Source organism: Neodiprion fabricii, chromosome 5 (assembly GCF_021155785.1).
Source record: "Neodiprion fabricii isolate iyNeoFabr1 chromosome 5, iyNeoFabr1.1, whole genome shotgun sequence".
NCBI lineage: Eukaryota > Metazoa > Arthropoda > Insecta > Hymenoptera > Diprionidae > Neodiprion > Neodiprion fabricii.
The window spans coordinates 18715747-18729473 of NC_060243.1; the positions used below are offsets into that span (position 1 = coordinate 18715747).

At 40.7% G+C, this 13727-nt stretch overlaps 2 protein-coding genes across 2 annotated transcripts in view; one reads left to right on the forward strand and one right to left on the reverse strand.

Moving 5' to 3' along the window:
• On the reverse strand, positions 1 to 1233 carry LOC124183915 (DNA-directed RNA polymerases I, II, and III subunit RPABC4). Its single transcript, XM_046573090.1, has 3 exons — positions 1031 to 1233; positions 642 to 734; positions 1 to 189 (listed from the first exon to the last, which is right to left on the reverse strand). Exons 1-3 carry the CDS (start codon positions 1089 to 1091, stop codon positions 167 to 169), a joined length of 177 nt encoding a protein of 58 aa, XP_046429046.1. The 5' UTR covers positions 1092 to 1233; the 3' UTR covers positions 1 to 166.
• A 624-nt stretch (positions 1234 to 1857) lies between these two features.
• The window catches only part of LOC124182582 (F-box only protein 43-like), a 48957-nt gene continuing 37087 nt past the window's right edge, over positions 1858 to 13727 (forward strand). Inside the window, exon 1 of the mRNA XM_046570036.1 lies at positions 1858 to 4688. Coding sequence (XP_046425992.1) covers positions 3444 to 4688 — 1245 coding nt within the window. The 5' untranslated portion in view covers positions 1858 to 3443. The remainder of the gene's footprint in view (positions 4689 to 13727) is intronic.

Consider the following 13727-nt stretch of genomic DNA (forward strand, 5'->3'; position numbering starts at 1 on the left):
TTTCTTTGACATATATGTCATTTATTTCACATACAAGAAAAAATGGTCAAATATTAATTCATCGCAGTGTAATTACATGTAATAAATTGAGGCGTGATGATCATCTTCATAGAATTCCATTATTGTTAAGAATTTGTACAGGGTTTTGTGGCTTGTCACAACACATCTATCGAGCATCGAAGACGACGACTGTTTATTATTATTGTGTTAAGGAATGTAAAGGAGATATGTTTTCCAAATTTTTGTAGTGAGTTTATTTTTGATTTTATAAAGTCAGTGGTGAAATCATCAGCTGGCAAGATATCGAACAATGATGTTGTAGTATGGGCATTTGTTAATCGTAACAATAATTTGAAAACATGTGAAAGTCCCTGAACTCGTCAGTGAAAAGATAGCGTTGAATTTCAGCGGAAAGCAACCTAGTGTTATAGGTTGTTGCGTTAAAACATTTACGTGGATGAAGTTTAAAACCAAGGAAGTCAAAAAACTCTGCTGCTATCAGTGCTGGTCTTAACTTTCAATCGAAGTGATGCCAAATTCGACTCATAGTAAACTATTTATTTTTGATCTGACAGAAGAAGGCCAAAGTTCAATAAGTTGATTAAACAATTGGTGAGGCAGACAACAATAGAAAAGGATACGTCGCTTGGTGCGTTTCTTGTACATTATCCTGTACCCACATTCTCGGCAACGTATCGGATCTCTAGGACGGATCTCGTTGTCGTGGTGACATTCTGAAAACAAAGCAATAATGAAAAGAAGAATAAGCCAGAGAAGATACAACAGAGAAAACTGATAAATAACCAAACAGACAGGATGCTTGATCGTTGTGTGATGTTTAATCATGTGTCAAGTAAGTTTAAGGTTGCGATTGTATTGATTACTTGTGAAGTTGAAACAAGATGCTACAATAACTTTTGTTCTTAAAAAAAAAAAACTCTTATTCAGACCCACGTGTAGCCGTATCGGTAAACAAAGCTATGCATAACATAACCTCGATGAACCAAGTTTGAGGCAAAGTATCGCTCACCTCCGCAGATGTAAACCATAGCTTGCTTAGGCGCAGATTCCGCTTTACTGCTGGTGTCCATATCACGAGGTAATCAAGATAATTAAGCCAATATTTATGCGTTTCTTACGGATCTTTCTGCTCGTCTCCGAAAATCGCTGTTTTTAGAACGCTTAAGCGTTAAAGTAACCTTACTTAACCTAATGTAATGTCGATATTATACCTGGTTAGTTCCCCGACAATCCACGATGCACAAGAAGCGCTAAAATCGGCGCGCACAATTGCATTGCATGGTGTAAGACAATGGCGAAGACACATCCGACACTTATCGATCGAGTGGTTGTTGCAATAAACATGTTTGTGGGTAATAATACCCACATTAGCATGGAAGTATGAATTAATTGAATGAGGGTAGTTAAGAACTGTTTTCATGCAATATCCTCGATATTTTTATAGATCCGGTAATTTGCCTATCCTAGATATCAATCTAACCGACAGCAGGTTAGAGTAAGCTTTTCAAGCACTTATCCTCAAAGTTTGGCGATGCAGTTTGATTAATTGGTCAAGTCGCATCCTGCGCAAAGGTTTTCCGGTGATTTGGTATTCTCGACATCATGTTGAAGATATAATTCAGCTTGACAATTGAAATACTTAGTATCGAACAGTAACAAAAAATCCGAAATATATATAGATGATACTCCATTTTTGTATCATTTTCCGTCAGGTATAACGAACCTTAATGAATTCGTAATGAAAATCTCTGGAGAACGATTGACCGCGAAGGCAGACATGTCGAATTTGCAGGGTTGGCAACCGTGCGATACGTTCCCGCCTTTCCCGCCTAGTATACCACGGCTTTCGCTAGCGGGCGTCCCTGCCGTCCCGCCTCCTTGTCAGGATCTCGCGCGGTTTAGAGAAAGAGAAAGAGTAGTGATCGAATCGCGGAGCAGCGAGGAAGTGTGCCATCATCACAGCGTGCGTGTTGGCGGGACACGGTGTTGTTCTCAGCCTGCGATAGCGATAATATAAGCGTAGGCGTGCAAACGAGAGGAGAAGAAGAAGACGCGTTACACCAGAAAAGGAAAAAGAATCCAATAACAGAAAACAAATCTCGCCGCCAATGGGATTCGGTTCGGCTGAACCGGCGGGAGAGCAGCTGCACCGCCAGACGGCGTCCTCGCACCCGATTGGCTGAGATCCGGCGGCCGGCCCTCGGTAGGGCAACGGATAAACAGTTTTGAAAGGACTCAACTAGTCGAGTATCTCCACAGTCTCCGAGCAGGACCGGCTGCCCACGGAGCAGCAGCCAGTAACAGCAGCAGCACGCAGCGTGTCGAGCGGTCGGCGTGCGCGTTACGTTTAGTTCCCGGTGTTTTGTTGTGTCGCGCGGTCCTGTGACTGTTATCGTTTCTATCTATTCTTCAAAGAATTGGTTAAGTCGGTACGTTCGCGCAGTGAAAATAGAGGATATTATTCGCGCTCCTTTGGTCATTTACTCGTGATCGTGCATCCGATCAAGTGGTTTTTGTGTGTCTCATGTTGTGTGGTGATGCAGGTTTTCGTTACATCCGATGAACGTGAATGAATAAGGTGCGTGTCAAAAGTTTCTCGCTCAAATACATATCCATTCAAGTCAAAATATTGTAAAACCCACGTGTGTTTGTTGTTACGATTTATCTCCGCGTACCGTGACTCTTGTGTGTGTGTCTTTTCTTCGTGTAGTTTCATTGCCGTGACCGTTCAGTGCCGTTTATTTACTCGATTGTGTCTCGTGGAGAGAATAAGACTATTGGATACAGAAGCTGCGGCTGGCAGATCGTCGATTGAAGAGGGGCGACCCGGCGTGTTTGTTTACCGTACGTTATCCTTGTCCTTGAGGTTACCAAACAACCTCGGCTCTCATTCGGCCCGATGCATTGCCGGGAAGAAGAGAACGGGAAGTGCACTCCGCTCGGGTCGTCGAATCGGAGGGTAATGAAAGTGGCCGAAAACTAACCTCGGACTCGCTGTCGTCAACGGAGACGCGGTGTTTCAAAAACAACAAAATTCTTCTACGTCTCTTCGATTACGGAGCCCTTAAATCCCGATTGACGGAATTTGAAGATCAGGTCCGAGATCTCGTTCAGGAAGAAGTACGGGAAGAACCCTATTTTTCTGAGCAGTTCGCAAGCTCATGTGCTTGAGAACCGAAATAAAATCTGATAGATAACGCCCTAAACCCTGTCTCTCTGATTCCGTCCCATGACAGATTCAAGTACGCGTCGAAAACTGAAGCCTATACCTTCACCTTCGAAACCGAAATAGACACCAGAAGAATAACTAATACTCGAGATTTCGCTGTTTCTCTTTCCCGCGCGAATCCAAGAACACCCAACAAATACTCTATCTCTATTCCCTTTCCCGCGCAAGTTCGAAAAACGAAAGACAAACCAAGATGGAGAAAACTGACTCTAAGCCGAGTTCGGATCTCGGCGATACGCCGCATCTGTCCTCGCGCAAGAAGCAGCATCGTTCCTCGATGCTATCGTCAAGTCGAACGAGCATGCGATCGTCCTACGACAACGCTGACAGCGGGTACATAACCCTGAGCTCTCCTCAATCGGCGAGCTTCGGCACGCCGGCGATGACCTCAGCGACCAGGACGACCGGCGGAAATCAGCTGCGATCGAACCCTCGCCGTCGGTACTTGCAGACCCGGAGCTCGGATCCGTGGCCGTCGGATCGCTCGTCGCGTTTCCGGTCCAAGCTAAACTCAACGGAATTGAGTCTGGAGAGCGGTTCGTCGTCGGTACAAAAAGCGCGGGAAATTCAAATTCAAAATAGTCGAACGGCGGCGGGCGGCTTAAGCCTGACCTCGGAGCTCGAGGACCTTCTGCGGCGGCAGCATCGCGGCAAAAACGGAAAAGACGAAAGACTCCTGACCTCCGTTCCGACAACCCCAGCCTCCACGCTGCAGCTTCTCTCCCCACCCCCCTCGCCTGCTGTCCCTTCGCTGTCGTTCATGGCCTCGGAGCCTGCGGACGATGAGGTGGATGTCGAGATGAGCCTAGTCACTGTGCCCCAAAGCACGCCGCACCACAAACCGACGACGGGGGAGGCTGTTGGTTCGCCGACGACAAGCAGGGAGACCCTTACGTTCACATCGTCGGTCGAGAACCACAAGAAAATGAGCAGGCTCATGATCACCGACCCATCGCTCGCCGAGATCAGGCCCAAGAGGCTAGACTTCAGCCAGAGACCAAAGTTCGTCGGGCCAAGGAGGTCTAGAGCAATTCCGTGCTATACCGGCAGGAGCAGTGTAGATTTTATGAGCGTCTTGGGTGAGGAAAGTGACCACTGGAGGGTCGTCTCGAAGATACTCGCCTTTCTTGACGCCAAGGATCTGTGCGCTGTTAGCATGGTTTCGAAGAGCTGGCGTAGGATATGTGAGCGAGATTCTAGAGCCAGAATGCGCAGGTATCACTACGTCATTCTGAGGCAGAATATCAAAGAAAATCTCAAACTCATTCAGGCCAAGGCTAAGGCCGAGAGCGACGTTCTTGCCAGTCCAAAGAGCCGCTACGCGAGGAAAGGACTTCTCGTCGAGGTCCAGAATCTTCTTCAGGTTCCTAACAATCATCAGACTCCGTCCAGCCCTCCTGTTTCACCGAGCAAAGTCAAGTTTCACTCGTTCCTAAAAGTGAGTCTTTTTTACTATATCTATTATTTTTTGTATACTTGTATCATTGATTATACTTCGGTAAAATCAGCAGAGCTGATTAACTGCTGTTCAAACTTTTTCCTCTCTCAAAATCATTTAGCATACCCGATAACACTTGAATTTGAATCAAATAGTGGTTTCAAATTATATTTGCTTTACTTTTTTTGTTTTCATAGGTGCTTGTATAAACAAAACTTGATTGTTTTTGAAAAATGAGGAACTCACTAGTTCTATTACACTTATGCTTCAAAAATGCAATATCAACAACTGATCAAGTCAGAATGAGATCAGAAGTTTTGAATTAATATCATTGCATTCTATGCAACGATAATATTAAAGCTTGTTTCGACATGGATTGGCAATCAGCTATATTACCAATCAATTTTATATCTGTTTGAAGTGTATTCTTTGTTAACAATTTTTTTCTATAAATTCCTAAGAAACTGAAGTTAGTAACGTTAACATAGCAAAACACATATGGGAAAAATCACTGTTTAGCATTTTTATAGTGGCTGAAGTAGTCAAGTTTTCCAAATATGTATACATTTTTCCTTATTATAATTTACTGCATCTCAAACATTCCTGAATTTGCCGAACAACAGTTTTATCCAAAACGTAAATCATTACAACATCGTTACCAACTTCAGCTTCATCGACTACTCCTCTTCACAACTTTCTAGCGAAGCAAAGCGTGAAGGATTTTTTAAATATTTCTCATTGGTATTCTCATTAGCACTTTTTAAATTCTGAGTTAATACCTTTTATGAATTAATAATATACAAGTTATTTCTTCAGCCAATTGTCTACTTCGTGTCAAAAATTGTATAAGAATACAAGAAGCAATTCACACTGTGCCTGCAGTATTGCAGTCTCCTTGAAAATTGTGAACGGAAACTGTTTATTAAGGAATTAAAAGAAGTAAATGAAATCTGAAACTCTGCTATTGCGATAGTCGATTATAATTGATTTTACTACTTTCTTCTTTCAACCGTTTTATTTCATTCACGTTGACTAAAATGGACCGAATCTTATGATTCCTATAGCAAGTGAAATTTGATTAGAAGATCGTAGGTTTCAAATAGAAATGAGAGAGTAAACACGACCGCGATTGGTGGTTGAAGAAAAAAAATAACAACAAACAAATATAGTAGTGTAAGCGCAAATTTCATCGCCTGAAACGTGTTTCAAAAGTAATATATCGAATGCTTTTAATATACCGTAAAACTATAAAAAGGCAATTCTTTTCTGTTTCCCGTTTTCTCTTCCTCATACAGTTATTATAGTAGCGTGCTTGAATATCTGTAGATATACACACAATAATCTTCCGTTGATTTACATGTATTTCGATTTATCTGATTTTACCGCGAGACGTGTCTTTTTTTTTTTCTCTATTTCCCAAAATTTGTTTTGCATTTTTTCTATTCCTTCGCTTTTTGTTTTCGCGTTTTTACTCCCAAGTTTCGCGAATCGCGTGCGCGCGAGTATTAGATTTCATATAATTGGATAATGATTAGCTGTTCGGCTGGCTCGTGAACGAAAGCGGAAAGTATATTACAGCAGCCATACCTTACGCAGATGCTAATCGTCGTAGCAGAGAGCTAGTGTACAGGTATTGTACCTGCACAAGTTTTTGTTGTTAAATCGAGCATCCCAATCCAGAAGAATAAGGAAAAAGAGGAAACAAAGACGAAGAAAAAGAACGAAATCAGAATACGCATACAAATTCCTTCCGAGGCTACCTCCACTCTTTCTTATTCGTCTTCTCTTTCTTCTTCGTCCCGGTATCCGTATTAGTGTAGAATTAAGAAAGCCGTGTATGCATCAGGGAGCAACTCAAGTTAAAAACCACCAATTCACTAAACTAGTTAGATACATGAGTGCCTATTAGGGTGCGTATATCTTGATGATGAAGAACGACGAATAGATCGAGCAGACCAGATACTATCATCGGGTCTTGTATTTAAATTGTAACACGATACTCACTGTATTTTTCAACTAAACGTATGTAGATATATTCACGTCGTGGGTGTATTTATTATATATACTTTAATCTATCATAATCGAAAGACTACGTATTTAATTAAATCAAAATCCAGCTACTAATAAATATTGTGAAATTGGGTACTGCCAAGTTTTCTGCATCATGGTAAGCAGAAATAATACCTATATATTCATTTAATGGGCACACGCGCGCGCACACACATACAGTTTTGCAAATTGTATACAATTATGTACCCTGTAGAGTAATTATTAAATTAGGGTTCAGCAGAAAAAGTAACCGAAAACAGATGTTCGTTGTTGTTTTTTTCTACTTGTCCGACTTTTTTTTTTTTTTGTTCTCTTGTTTCATTCTGATCGAGTGTTGATTTATCCCCCCCCCCCGCCCCGATTCAAGTTTTCTTGCTTTCCAAATTCTGAATATAACCTTTTCTTGAAGCTCATTAATTGTAGACGTAGAGTCAAATCAGAATCACACTATACCCAATTTTCATCAGTTTTGTGCGATCGGGAAAATTACGAATATTATTCACTCGCTTTGTTGCTCTTGGAATATATTTTTTTTTATCCTCGTTTTCTGCCGTACCGATGATCCCCGGGGATTTCATATCCAACCAAATAACGTTACACTCATCAATTCTCAAGCCCGTTATTGTTATGCTTATTATTAATATACACGTCGACGTATAGAGGTCAGATTTCCGCTAAGCCTTCATTTTATGATATATATATATATATATATATATATATATATATATATATATATATTGCCAGCTTTTATGGAATACGGGGAAAATACCAATTTACCTGCCATTCTGATTTCGGGCTATATTATGAGGCGGCATGATCTCTCTCTCTCTCTCTCTCTCTCTCTCTCTCTCTCGCTCCTTCTGCTGCTGCGAACACTCGATACCTAAGCGATTCCTAGGAACGCGCAAAATTTAATTGCCTTGTCAGAAACACGACCATCACGAGCGCTTCAGAAATTGGGCAATGAACAGAAAAAAAGAGAAATTTGCCGCCGCTGATTCAAAAATTACGGGTTGTCTTCTTCTTACCTGTACCCATGTAACCTACAACGTATATGTCGTACTATTTTTACAGACGAATTATCGCGATCCACTCGGTAAGGTTTTTTCAATCGTCTAAAAACGGTTTTTCAAAATATCGTGAAAAAACCATTTTTTGAATTGTCCGCTCATGATCGAGATTGAATTTTTGGCAACGTGGACAGTTTCTGTGTATTATTAAGTTTGAAGCATTTTTCTTGTAAAACTTTTATCCGATATATTACTGTTGCGAACATAAATCAACGAACCACCACAGCAATTCGAAACTGAAATATGTGCAGGTCAAGTCGTTTGGATTCAAAATAATGCTGTTTTTGTGTTTATCAACTGTCGCATTTTTTTCTCCCCGTTCTTTTTTTCTCGTAATATTTTCAGATATTCAACCGTTGCGCACAACAATCATATTTACGTTTATTTGACAAATGAAAAGTTATAAAAGTTTTTGAAATATTCCTGATATTTATTTTCATAATAATTAAATAGAATAGGACTTTTTAAGAATTATTTAAAACTGTCAGAAGTATACGTGTGTATAACAGTTCGATAATTTTTTATTACAACCGATCGTTGGAACGGCAATCTCAACGCCTCACTCACCAGTACGTCTAATCGTCTCGTCATATTAAATACAGCGACGACTGCAAAAGAGGAAAGAAAACAAGAAACGAGATAATGTCGGTTAGCATCGTTGCGGGAAGATCGTTTTACTTGTGGCTAAGCTGGGGGCTGCCGGACGCGAAGTAATTAACCACCTGACGTCACCCGCTGTCTCATCGCCTCGTTGATCATCTCGACACCGCTGCTGCGCGACGCGGTGGGCGTCGATCGTTTCGTTCAAGAAAGATGAACCGCGACGCGACTTCTCGATGGGTGGGGGTAAAAAAAAAAAAAAATAGACGGGTCACTCGCTATCGAATTTTCCATTTTATCAGAATTTTTAACCGTATTACATTACAAGCAAGTCTATATATATGTAGAAGTATAGAAAATAAAAATATGGAATCGTTGGTCAGTAATATTGCAGACGATATTTTTATTGAAATTCACACAGTTCGTAATACTGAATTTTTACTTCTTCTTCATTTTATGGATAACGCGAACGAAGAATTTCGGAATGTTTTGGTAAAAATCGCAATGTTTGTGTTTCCATAATTGACTGTGCAAATATAGACAGACATTATTTTTCTTCGTTCCATTATGCTTGAAAAAAAACTTTTAATAAAGGGAAGAACTATGCGTAATAAAACAATTTTTTTTTTTTTTCAATTTTTCTGACTGCGGTGATGATGTTGAAATGACAGTCTTAAACAGCTGTGTAGTAACCGTTTTTATAGCCTTTTTTTTCTCGTCTTTTTGTTTTCAAGTCAGTTTCGTGTGTTTTCTCTTTTACTTTAGTTGTTCATACAATTCGCGCCACTTATACTCATTATACTCGGTTCAAAGAGAGAATCGTCACCGGAAGTTGCGAAAATTGTGGTATACATATTGAATCGTCTGATCGACATCTGTAGGCCTTTAATTACACGGGAAGTTGACTACACGATGTGTGTTTATGGCTGTATAATAAAGAAGTATGAAAGTTTAACGTGCCAAATCCAAAAACGTCTGTGATACTAATTCCCGGGTTTTGTTTTGGTTCGAGTATGAATATAGAAATTTTCAAAACTTCCTTTTCAATCAGGTGATTGTTCAGTAACGGGGCATGAAAAAAAAAATTCATTACACACACGTAACAAGAAGAATTTCAAACTAAATCTTGGACGATAATATAAAATTATCATATCGATATTAAGTCATAGTGTAAAAGAGAAAATTTTTCACCACAGTCTTCGTTGTTAGTTTATTCTTTATTTGTATCCTGAAACGTTTTGGTCGATTTTGAAGAATGTTTTTTTCAATACAGTATGAATTGAAAAAATGAAAATACACCAGAAAAGAAAAAACGTCGATGAAGAAATCGCTCCGCAATTTGATCCCCTTGAAATTATACGTGCCGAATCGCGTTCTAAGCGTCGGTAACTGTGTCGGTCAGATAAGTAATTAAGTGGAACCGCGTATGGGTTACATTGTACGGCATGTGACACTACACGTGGGATACAACCGCACACTGTTCAGAGGTTTCGTTTTCAAGCCTCCCACATCGGTTTACAGCGTATCAAGAATAATTCGCTCGCGGAGTTCTCTTGCCGCAGATTCCGACTCTTGGAGCATTTACCCACGTTACTTTATCGTCTTTGCGATAATTGTTACGCGGAAACAGGAGATTCGAGCGACAAACCTCTCGTGTAGGTACTTGATAATGGAAAATTAAACATTGCGAGGAAAGTTTATGCGAAACATTAACACGGCCAGTGTTACATAGCAAAAATTGCGCAGGGAATTTTATTGGTTCGAAGAATGCTTCGAAATAATAAAGAATAATGTTATCCCCAATTCAAAAGTCTAAGAATTCTTTGCACTGTGAAGGAATGGTGAAAATTTGTCGCTGGTTGAAAGCAAGAAAGAAAACAAAATCTGTATGATATGTATATTCGAGTCTCGTAGATGAGCAGAATTTAACTGCTTGTAGAACAATTCAGCTTGTATTACCAGGATTTTGTTGGCCTGCAGTGAAGAGAATGAAAGAAAAAATTGAAATCAGAAAAGTAAAGTATTCGTTTTCTTCCGGATTCTTGCATCTGCAACTTCGAAATATTAATTTATAATCCGTTGATTTGTTGATACGTGTATACTGAACAGTTACGTGCGCATGCGTACGTTTATAAATGTAAAAAACGTAACAATGAAAGAAAAAATCCTACCCCGAAAATCGGCGTCAGAATGCGGTTGGGCAACTTTTATGGATCCCAACGCAAGAACCTGCACGGAGGTTACAGACTATACTTACTCACAGCGCATCAAAGCAGCGCTGGACCTGATACTGATACCGCTGCTGATGCTGCACCACCACCACCACTCTTGAGCTACAGGTGCAGAGCGTTCATTGCTTCCTTCGTTTAGCGCGAGGTTGCATGCAGACACCAAATAACCCGACACATCAGCTGCATCGTCTGACGTACCTGCAACCTCTGAGAGCCTCTGAAGAAGCGCAATAATATTCCGGTCGTGGTAAAAGATCTGTCCAACAGTCGATAATTTTTCCCACGGTAAAGCTAACGAGTGAGAAGTGCGAGTAAACTTACAAGCACAATCGAAACGTGAATAATTACAGACTAACGATAAGATGAAGCCTTTCCAAGACGGTAGAGACTGGAAATTTTATTGCACCGTGAATGAGCTAAGCAATTGACAATTTGGACCAGAGAAAAGGACGAAGTATGAGCAATTTAGCATCACCCATGATGACATTTAGTGTGTGAAAAGTTAGAAGGGAATTGGCACACTGTCAGCAGAAAATGTGATCAAGTTTGCCAGTTTCGACTAATGTAGAACAATGTTTGTGATCGATTTGGAGAGTTGGGTTTGAATCAAGTGTTCGATTAACAAGCTATACTCGTAGTCTGTAGAATTTTGCACTGAAGTTTTTCGCCGCTAATTGCGCAAAGTCTGTGATAGATCGTGAGTGAAGGTTTTAATGTACATACATTTGGTTTAGATGATGCATGGACTTATACGCATGTATGAGTATGACTTAGTACGAAGCGTTATTAGTTTACCGTGGAAGGATAAGAGGGAAGGTGAGAGATTAAAGAGAGTGGGGCAGACCACGAACTTGACACCTGGATACCCAACACCATTATATTCCCGTTTGACGCGCCAGTTTTGCTTGGTTCGAGGAACAATTTAGATAAGATAATAAGCGGTCGCTTGTGTACTTTTTCTTCCCTTTGCCACCTAGCATTGTACATATATACATACATGATGGTTGGTTATAAATAAACCTGGCGAGCAATCAAATCCACTAACACCGCTGGTCTCAGCAATTACCCTAATTGAAGGCAGAGCACAGCGCTGCAAGTGCAGGTTCCATTATGTATTCGTTTCAAAACACGATAAGCGTCTGTGTCAATTAGTAATTAGCTATTATGTGCACAGGTGCGTGTGAAGTGTAGATGCCCGAAGAATTGAATTTGTGTCAGATGTGACGTTGGATTGAAACAACATCTTAATTTAGTTAATCACTCGAATGTCACTATTGAAGTTGATATTGAGACATTCATGGATCATGATGCGGTATAATAAAGTTCCCGCTGATACCGAAGTTCGGTTATTTGAGAGCAAGAACTGTTTCGAACTGTTTCCAAACGAAATAACGTTGATGAGTTGAATTTGTTCCCAGTAATGCGGACAGCTCTAAACAACTTTGAATATAATCTGAGCTTAATAAGCTGCAAGATTAATCATTCGATAAGGACTTGCGTGCGATACGTTTGCATGACACTGATCTAATGATCTCTTAGTGTGCTGCAAGTGGAAGCAAGGTGAAGAAGAAGCCGTGAACAGGTAACAGAGATAAGAATCTATGACATGCTTGGAAACGAATGAATGAAAAGACTTCCAGAAAAAGGAACAAGGTGGAATCGGCGGGTCGACTCTGCCTCATACCTGCATAGCGATTGAAGAAGGAAGGAAGGAAGGAAGGAAGGACAGACAGGCGGCAGGTGCGCGATCATCATTTCTTCCCTGCCCCTTGAGGCGCGACCTCCTTAAGTGGCCTACAGGTCGAAGAGGCGAAGGTGGGGGAGGAGGAGGAGGAGAAGGATGAGGATGAAGAGAAGGCGAATGAGAAACGGTCCGCGACTTCCTCCTCGACAGTGACTAACCGTAATAAATGGGAAAGGGGATCTTCCGGTGCATGTTGTGTGTGTCTACGCCGTCAGCGGCGACGAGGAGGAAGTCAAGACAACCAGTATGCATTCTTTTCCTCTTTCTTCTTCCTGGTCCGGCACCAGTTTTTACCGTGTTTAGTGCCGATCATATCAAAGGAGAAAAAAACGACAGAAACGGTCTAAATTTCACTCTCTCTCTCTCCCTCGGCACCCTTTTTTTACTTTTTTCGAAAGACTAATGAGCAACGGTCACCGGCAGGTGCAGAGCTGCTTTCAGAGTTCCTGGTCACTTTCCGTCACCGCTGTTTGTTGCTCGTTGATGATCACGGAACCGTGGCTTTCACTTCAGCAACTGTCACAGGAAGTGGCGAAACCGACAGCCAACCCCTGTTACACTCATTTTTGTGCCCGGTAACGAACTGCCCGCCTGAACTCGGGGTAAAAATTTTCTACATTTTAATCGAAACGTTACGATTAAATGACTCTTTTTGACTGATGTGAATAACAGGCCTAAATTAACTGAATAATTTTTTGACATTTTTTAAATCTAGTACCATGCACGTGTTAATGTATCTTTGAATCGACAAACGATTTGGTTCCACTTCAGCCGAAAGTCAATGACCAAACACTTTTGTCGGATCCGACGAATGGTTGGATGCCTATGTTGAAAGAAGTTGGTTAATTCATGTAACTAGATTTTGGACGAGGTTGAAGTTAGTGGCGTTATTGTAACCGTGCACGTTTACAAGTATCGTTATTTTGCAATTTTGGAGTTATCTGGAATTGAGTTTACCGCAACAAAACAAAATTTACTTACATTCTGGAAATTCAACTGCTTCAAAGTTATTCTGAAATTTGATAATCGTGACCCCCCCCAATGTTTTGTGAAGTTAACATTGCTATCTTCAAACTTGTGATTTTGGTTGATTGGAACAAAAACAATGCCACAGTGTATAAAACATAAAAAATCGCGTCCATATTTTTGTTAATCAAAATGCAGGATAAACAAATATCCGGTGATTCGTATTATTGTAATTTCCGTTGAACGTGCACAGCGTCTTAATTGATGAATCGTTTTACCTTTCTCTCTTCATTCTTTCTCCGTTCCTCCCGAATGGCTGACGTATTTTTTCGTGTCAGTCGTCCAACGGCTAGGGTAAGATATTTACATACGACGTTCC